Raw genomic sequence first — 9,674 nt, forward strand, 5'->3', positions numbered from 1 at the left:
TAAGGCTCGGACCATGGTGCAAATGGCCTGAGATAACCACGCCTTAAGGTAGGAGGTCGGCACATCATTCTAAGTCTCGACACCGACCAGAATCAACCATCCCAAAAGACTTCTCACTCACCGGAAAGCTCACCGGAATTTGCTCGTAGTTCTCTCTTCTTCTCTCTCCCTTTCCATCTCTACCTCTCACGGTTGAACTCACTCTCGGTCTCTATCACTATCTACCGGTTCACAATTGGATGAAGTGATGAAAATCGGCTCACACCAAATTCACCATCTAATATAACTCTAATAACTTTCCCAAAAGTAACATAACAAAACTAACCAATGGATTAGGTTTAGGGTTAAAGGTTTAGGATAGGGCTTAACGGATATAGGATTAAGTTTGGGTAAAAGAGGATTGGGCCGATCCAGTGGGTCGGGTCATGAAGTGGATCAACTTATTTTATCTACCGATGGACTCGTTGGGTTAGGCCTCGAAAGAACAAAATTCCCAACAATCTTCACCTATTTTGGTCCTGATTTAACCAAATCCCAAATACGTATATAGAATTACCTTGCACAATGGATTTCATCATCGCCTTTTGTCTCTCGCTGTATCCACAAAAAAAAAAACGTTATGCTGGAAAAACACATCAGACACAGAATATATAAGTCCTAATATGCACCTAGATTGATCACACAACAACCTAGTACGTAGTACTCATAAGCTACTACAAAAACAAGCATACAAACAAATTTAAACAGATTCAACACAATGAACCTACAGATTCTAAGCGAGCAAACAAGCTAATACTCAATTCAGCAATATACATGCATATTCATAAAATGGAACGCAATCACATGGAGAATACAAAAAACTTAGAATCACATAGCATGAGCTTCACCTTATTTGATATCAACTGGAGAAAATGCGTAGGCACACCAAACAATATAGGAACTTAGACACACAATTCTATAGCTCAGACACACAACTCTCCAGCTTAGACATACTACTCTACAGCTCAGACACACTATTTTACAAGATACAATACTCTACAACTTAGACACACTACTCTATGACTCAGACATACTACTTTACAAACTTAGATATACTACTCTACAACTTAAGTACACGGCCCTACAATTCAAACGTGCAGTCTCACAACCTAAGCACAAAGTCCTATAACCTAAGTATAAAGTCCTATAGGTTAAGCGCAAAGCCCTACAACCTAAGCGCAAAGTCCTACAAACTAAGCATAAAGTCCTATAGTATAAGCATAAAAACCTACACACTAAGCACTAAGTCATACATTCTAAGCACAAAGTCCTACAAGGTGTTAAGGGATATAGGTTATGGATAACTTCCAAACCGGGTTTTAAAACTTTTGTTAGTAGAGATGTAACGTTCAATGAAGATGGCATACCTTGTTTGAGAACAAAACAGTCCTTAAATGATCTAGTTGTTTTGTTTGAGAACAAAACAGTCCATAATAAGTTGGAGCATAATTACTACGATTTTAATAGTAGTATCTGAAATGTGTGAACAAACTGTATCTACCGGAGCTGAACCTGCAGAAACAGCTGTCTGTGATTTTTCAGATCAGATCATTGGGACTGATCATGGAATTGAGAACCTAGATGTTAATTCAGAATCGGGATTTTTTTAAACAAGATGCTGAAACTGCTAAAAATAATACCCAAAATCTAGAAAATTCTTAACTTGCTAGGGATAGTGTTAGGCGAAATATTAGACAACTCTCTAGGCTAAATGATTTTCATGTTACTTCATTTTCTTATAGTGTGTTTGAGTCCTTAGATGAAAATGAACCAAAATCTTATAAGGAGACAATGAAATCAAAACAAAGAGATGAATAGGTGAAAACAATGAATGAAGAGATTAAATCTTTAAGGGACAATAACAAGTGGAAGTTAAGTCCCTAGATTGACTAACGGGTCTAAAATTGATAGTAAGTGGCTTTACAAAGCAAAACCAGAAGAAAATGGGGTTAGGTTTAAAGTCAAACTAGTAGCTAAGGGTATACTCAAAAAGAGGGAATTGATTACAATGAAATATTTGCACTGGTAGTTAAATACACTAGGATTAGATTCATGCTAGCTCTAGTTGCATACTTTCAAATGAAGAATTTATGAGATACGAAAGTAATACTAGGCATGAACATAGTTGGAGATAGAAAGAACTATGTGCTATATTTGAATCAATCCTCTAACATTAGGAAAATCTTGAAAAAAATTTCTCTGAGTGATGAAAAATCTTCTAGTGTGTCCTTAGCGTCGAACATAGTTTTAACTAAAGGCTTAGGAATATTTGAAAATATTCTTTCCAAATTTAACCCTGCGGATATGAGAACAAAATTTTTATCGGTTACAAAATTCAATTTGTGTAAGAAAACAGTGTACATTGATACTTTTGATTAGAAATGTTGTTGAAACTATAAAAACTGTAACTTAATTATTGTTTTAGATAGTTGGTTTTAAAATACACTAATTTCTTTACTGTTTTTTTTCTGGTTATTGCTTTAAAAGCTGTTGCTTTTGCGATGGTTAAAATTATCTGAATTTTGAACTGTGTTAATAAGTCCGCAGGTATAAAAGATTGGAAGCAATGTTGGTTCAGACAGTAATGACACCCGGTAAAGTACAATCTTTCATACCCAAACTAAGGTGGAGATTTGTGATATATTTTGGCCATATGATATATTGAGGTCATACACACACAACCGACACGCCCGAATTGAAGCTCAGATCCAAAAACCCACTATCCGACCCTGTCTTTGCAAGACTCGTTGGATCACTGGCTGTCTTTCTGGACCGTTCACTTTAAACTGGTCTGAACAAGTCTGTTGGATATATATATATATATATATTGCTTCCTTGAACCGGTTTACAGACATAACAAACGTAGTCCTCACACTCGATTCGTGATTCTCTCTCAAGTGCCAGGCAATTCCGATCAACTTCTCATGCATTCTCCGGTGAATTTGTCCAACGAGTTGGGAGGTTCTCCATCCCTGCCAATGCCGACCTGTTCCTTGATGTTTCTACGGTTTGATTTGCTCGATTTATGCCTTATTTTTGGTTTGCGGTGTAATCTCGTGTGCAATGGTATTAGGCTTTAATTTCAGCAATGTTTCCTTAGATTAGTGGTCAGATTTGTGTGTTAGTTGCGCTTCCGTGGTGAGTGATTTGTGGTTGGGGTCTTGGATGTGTATGATGTCCGTTTGTTTTTATATTAGGGTAAACTGAGTTTGAACTGCTTGTTTCCGTAATAAATCAAAATAAGTTTTGTTCGATATTAATTTGGTTTGTGAGAATATAGCATTGTTGATCTTAGATTAGAAATAACAGTATGTATAACTTCAGGGGCGGAGCTAGACGGGGACCCGGAGGGTCCGCCGCCCCCCAAACATGGCGACTGCCCCTTAAATTTTCTTGTCGGAGCAGAGTTATGTGAAATCTATGAGATCCATTGCACCCCCCTCCCCAAAATGACAGCGGTGGTGATGCCAGAGGGGTTCGGCAGGTAAGAAAATGGGATGAAGAAGGAAAAAATCGAAATAAAAAAGAAAAAGAATGGGGAAGAATAAAAAACATAAATAAATGGGAATAGAAGTAGAAGAAACAAAAACATAACCAAGGAAAGAACAAAAATGGAAGAAAATAAAAAAAAAAAGAAAAGAAAAAACCGGAAAGAAGAAGCGAAAAAACGAAAATAGTGACATACTCTTCTCTAGGTTGTAGCGTACTATATTGCATAAGTCAGAATTAATAATTTTAATAATATATTTATAATGAAAATTATGTTATATTATTATCATTATTAATTTTTATTAACGAAATAACAATAATAATGATATTTTCCATTTTGTCACATCAAACTATATCCACTTTTTGTCAATTAAAATATTTTTTAATTAATATATAATTAATTTTTCTATTTTTTAATAAAAATTATATATATACATCTATATTATAATTCATATCTTATAAAAATTTTAATATATTTTTAAATGAAAAAGAAAATAATTATTAGTATTTAATTGCTATAGAATAAATAATAATATAATCTTACTTTTATATATGCATATTTTATAATTTCATAAACTATATTTTTATTACAAAATATTTTTTTATAATTATATTTAATTTAAATATATTATTATATAAAAATATAAAATAAAAAATAATATACTTCTTAAAATACATAATTAACTTAATAAAATCTAAAGTATATTAAGATTCTCTTTTTTCTTTTATTGCCGATCCTCTCCTCCGACCTTCCCTTTGCCCCCGGGTTTCAACCTCCTGGCTCTGCCACTGTATAACTTTTCATCCATGAGAGCTTGCCAAGTAGCATGGTTATGAGCTTGTGCATACGAGGTGGGTTATTGTATAAGTGCTATACCAAATATGTTAAAATAAGGAGTTGTGCTGAGTAAAAGAAGTAGTGGGAGATTATAGTCATTTATCACAACGAATACTTGAATTTTTTTATTTTTTTTTAAGATGATGTGAGAACTTCTACACCACCAGACTATTTTTTACAGGATTTGAATTTTTATTATTTTTTCTTTTTGTTTTACGGATATGTGGTTGAGTGGAGATAATAAAGTGTAGTGCCAAAAATACATAAATATAGAGTTGATTGAATGAGATTTAGAATGCCCAATAGCCAGATGGAGTGAAGTATTAAGATTTGGAAAATTGATACAAAAAATAAAATAAAAAAAATATAAAAAATTAAGAGGTACATTTGATAATACTGCTAAAAAAATTTATAATACGAATACAATGCTATTTGTGAAATAAATAAATATAAAAATATTTTTAATATTAAATATAATGACGTAAAATACAAATAATATGTAAAAAGATAGTATTTAATTTTTTATATTATGATGAATTAAAAACTTATCGGTTTAAAAAAAAAAAATTACGTAATTTTCTCAGTCTACTTCACAATAATAACAAATTCAAATTACCTAATATCTAATATATATATATATATATATTTACCCTAGATTTCGATCCGCCACGTCCCCTGTAAATTTTCTTTTATTTTTTTTATTTTCGGTTTTTTGGAGGTGGGACCTACTAATAAAAAATACAAAATAAATAAAAAAGAAGAAAAAGACTGAAGACTGGAGACTGGAGAAGGGTGGCAGGGGCAAGCGGCGGCGTGGATTAAATATATGGATTATTTATTATACGTATTTTTTTAGTTGTATATTCATATTTAATTTCATTTAAAACTATAATATATTATTTTAAATTGTAATATTATATTACTATAACAAAGTAATAAATATTTTTATTTTTTATTATGTTTATTTTTATTTTAAATTATTTATTATATATATATATCAATTCTTTTTTATTCTATCAAAATTTAATTCAACATAATTATGAAAATTCAAAATCTTATATACAAACCCACTTTAAAAACTCAATCCTTAAAAATTACACAAATAAAATAAATTTTATATAATAAATAATAATTTTAATTAGTGTAAAACTAAATTTTTAAGCTATAGAAGAAAATATAATAAAATTATGAATAAATATAATAATAATAATATATTAATATATGTGAAATTAATGTTAATTATTAAGGGTAAAAGAATTTTTTAGAAAAATTAAAAATTATCAAAAATAAGTTTTTTAAATTTAAAATTTATTTCAAAATGTTAATGTACCACACATTTAAATTAGGTCTTTATCCGGTCAAATAATTAAAAATTTTTAGAAAATCAAAAGCTGTTTATATGCATTTAAGATTACTATTAATATCAATTAATTTAAATCTTTTTTAAATTTTGTATAATTTTTATAAATAATACTTCATCCGCCCTAAAATAATAGTCTTATTGGGATACGATACATAATTTAAGGAATATCAAAATTATATTGATAATTGGTAAAAAGTAAATAATTTTTTTTTTTTTTTTTTTTTTATCATTGTGATTGCAGTTGTTAAAAATCAATGAAATTTGTGTAATAATAATAAAAAATAATAAAATTTTATTATAATATATTTATTTACGGAAACGAGATTATTTTTTAAAAATGGATTAAAATGAAAAAATAGGACTATTATTTTAGGACAGAAAGAATAAAAGTTAGATACTTTAAATATTGATCGAAATATATATATGATCGAAATATATGTGTGTGTGATTTCTACAATTTTTATTTACAACAAAATTTCATTAAATAATTTTAACAAATTTTAATTATAAGAAAATTTCATTAAAACTCATATTGTAAATACATTAACGTTGATCTGAAATTATGAAATTTTATTTGAGTTTGAAAAAATAATATTATTTTAAAAAAAGTGAAATAGATAAAATAAAATAAAAATTCGTGAATATATATATATATACATATATATTTATAGATAAAAGTGTTTAGCCACATATCATACGAAAGAAATAACAATTATTATGAATTACTCTACGGTTGAAATTATGATTGAAATAGACTTTAACTATTATTATAATATGGTTTATTTATCTCGGATAGTGAAACTACTTTTTGTTTTTTGATAAAAATATAATAGGATAAAATAGAAAAATAATCAAAATTGATTAAATAATTGATAAAAAATAATTAAATAAATAGAAAAAGTTGTGACAAATATATATTTTACTTTGTATTTTGTACGAATGCATTTTTATGTTAGATACAAAAAATTGTATTTATAATATAAAAAATAATATTTTGTATTAAATTATTGAATTTTTGGCTAAAATATATATATATATTGTATTTTTGTTATAATACTTATAGAAATTGTACTTTTCAAAAATACTAATTCAACCAACTCAAATTATTTTTTATAAATTATATATTTAATAAATAAAAAATAATAACATAATTTGATAGATGAATAAAATATTATTTAACAGTAGTCTCGTGTATGACACGGGTCATGACTGATATATTTATATGTATAAAGACGGAAACTAATTAATACAGCGTAAATCATTCTTATTTTCAAATGTCAGAAAAGAGAACAATGACTGTAATAATAATAATAATAATAATAATAATAATAATAATAATAATAATAATAATAATAATAATCTAATTCTAATTATATTATATTATATTATATATATATTTAACAATGTATTACCATTTATGCTCTCACGTAATTTTAAAATTTTGTTTTAATTGTTTCTAAATATTGAGTTTGGATAATTAATTAAAATTGTTAAAATAACCAATAATCTAATAAAATTAGGATTTATTAAAATAATAAATAACAAATTTATGAATAAAATTAGGGTTTCACATATATATATATATATATTGGATATTTAATAACGAATCTGAGATGTGGCTACAAAATCAAATCACCAAATTTGATAATAGTTTCAAATATCAGATTCAGATAAATCCGAACTTCGCGTGAAACGCGATCTCCTTGAAGCAAATTTCAGCCCTCCACCGATCGCCTCCCAGGATAGAACGAATAATTTACGGAATAACAGATTCCGCGAACCAAATTAGAAACTTTTAGAATGGGAGATTTTGCAAAAAAATTGAGAGCGTTTCTTTTTTAAGAAAAGATTGTTTTTTTTTGTGGTTTTAAAAACGAATGAGAAGATATATATATATTACATATTTTTCATGGTTTTGAGGATTATTTTATTTAATTTTTTGTAAAAATGGAAGAAGTCAACATTGCACTCACTTCTCCAGATTGCAAGTCAGTTCCAATCGTAATGTTTATCTGATTATTTGAATTTTTCAAATTCAAAATAAATTAATCAGATAAATACAAAAACTAAAATAATTGGACTTGGCCCACAAGCCCCCACGGCCCCAAGGCCCAAACCCAATCTAGGCTAGGTCCAAACCAAGCCATGCCCAATCCAAACCCAATTTCTTATTTATTCTTGTGTTGTGGTGCAAGACAATATATGGAAGGATGATATTTTATGAGTTTCCCATGTGGGACAATTCACCCTTCTCTTACTTCTTCCTCTTTCACCTACACTAACAATCCCCTACATCAAAGAGGAAAACGATGACTCGATGAAAGAAAGTGAATTTTGTATAGGATAAGCAGGTTTTCTTTTGAACTTTCCTTTGAGCAGTACGTAGTCTTTATCAACTGTCCACCGGACACGTTGCTCTTGAACTATTCAATTTTTCTAGTAAGTGGGCTACATACTGACACAAAATTCATATGCCTAATTCGGTTCTCATTGTTTAGTCCCTTTTGGCCACGGAACCCGTCCTGGTTCTGCGAGAGTTTCTAAAGAGCTGTGCCTGAACAGTTCTTCTTTGAAGCGGCCCCACTTCTCTCTCACATAGGTGATCTTTCTAAGTTTCCGAGTGATACGACACTTACTTAGTGATCATTAAAGCAATTCTTTGCTATCCTCCTTGTTTTGCCACCGTTCTTTGACATAAATGGGTCGATGCTAAAAGCCCCCACAGTGACACACATAAGTATTATAGGTAGGTTGTCCCATTGAACCTAGTTCTTGGGATCTCTAATCTTTCTAGGTTGGGTTTTCCTTTATAAAACTTATATCTCAGCAGGCTTAACCCCCATTCCTCTTGTCAGTTTATAAACTGCATCACGATTTAACCCTTTGGTCAGTGGATCCGCTAAGTTATCTTTTGACGCAACATGGAGTTGTGATTAGTTGCCTTATAGAATTATGTCGACGGCGAATGTATCGACTCTTTCCATTGTACATTGTACTCTCTACTCTGCCAATAGCTGATTTACTATCGCAGTAAAGGGTTATGGCAGAGACAGGTTTGTCTCACTCTGGAATGTCCTCAAGAAAGTGGCGATTCCATTCCGCCTCTTCTCCAGCTTTATCCAATGCAATGAACTCAGATTCCATTGTGGATTTGGCAATAATTGTTTGTTTTGAGGATTTCCAAGAGATTGTTGCACCCGCTAGTGTAAACACATATCCACTAGTTGATCTCGAATTTAGAGTATCAGATATCCAGTTTGCATCTGAGTAGCCTTCTACTACAACTGGAAGTCTGTTGTAGTGCAGCCCGTAATCTCGAGTGAATCGTAAGTACCTAAGTACACGAACTATGGCTTTCCAATGCTCGCGACTAGGATTACTTGTAAACGTTCTCAACTTGCTTATAACATAAGTTATGTCGAGTCTAGTGCAGCTCATCAGGTACATTAAGCTTCCAATTATCCGAGCGTATTCGATTTGGGATACACCCTCTCCACAATTCTTGGATAAATGGATACTTGTGTCCAGCGGAGTTCTCGCTATTCTTGTATCATCCTTGCTGATTTTTTCGTGGATTTTATCTACATAATGAGTTTGACTCAAAATTAGACCATTTGCGGGTCTGTTGATCTTAATTCCTAAGATCACATAGCGAGACCCATGTCCTTCATGTCAAATCTAGAATTTAGCATGTCTTTGGTAGACTTAACGATATATTTGTTGCTACCAACGGTAAGTATATCATCTACGTAAAGGCATATTATCACGTAACGTGACTCAGTGGTCTTTACGTATATACATTTGTCACATTTATTGATTCTGAAACCATTATCCATCATGGTATGATTAAATTTCTCATGCCATTTCTTTGGAGCTTGTTTAAGTCCATATAGTGATTTCACAAGTCTACAGACTTTATTTTCTTTTCCTGAAACTGAGAGGTTG

The 9,674-nt window shown here is 30.3% G+C and overlaps 1 protein-coding gene across 1 annotated transcript; it reads right to left on the reverse strand.

Annotated features, from left to right (window-relative positions):
• Positions 1 to 8,789: 8,789 nt before the first annotated feature.
• LOC127249168 (secreted RxLR effector protein 161-like) lies at positions 8,790 to 9,391 on the reverse strand. Its single transcript, XM_051271862.1, has 2 exons — positions 9,388 to 9,391; positions 8,790 to 9,310 (listed from the first exon to the last, which is right to left on the reverse strand). Exons 1-2 carry the CDS (start codon positions 9,389 to 9,391, stop codon positions 8,790 to 8,792), a joined length of 525 nt encoding a protein of 174 aa, XP_051127819.1.
• Between the last annotated feature and the right edge of the window lie 283 nt (positions 9,392 to 9,674).

Source organism: Andrographis paniculata, unplaced genomic scaffold, assembly GCF_009805555.1.
Source record: "Andrographis paniculata isolate CXL003 unplaced genomic scaffold, ASM980555v1 Contig35END, whole genome shotgun sequence".
NCBI classification, from domain to species: Eukaryota; Viridiplantae; Streptophyta; class Magnoliopsida; order Lamiales; family Acanthaceae; genus Andrographis; species Andrographis paniculata.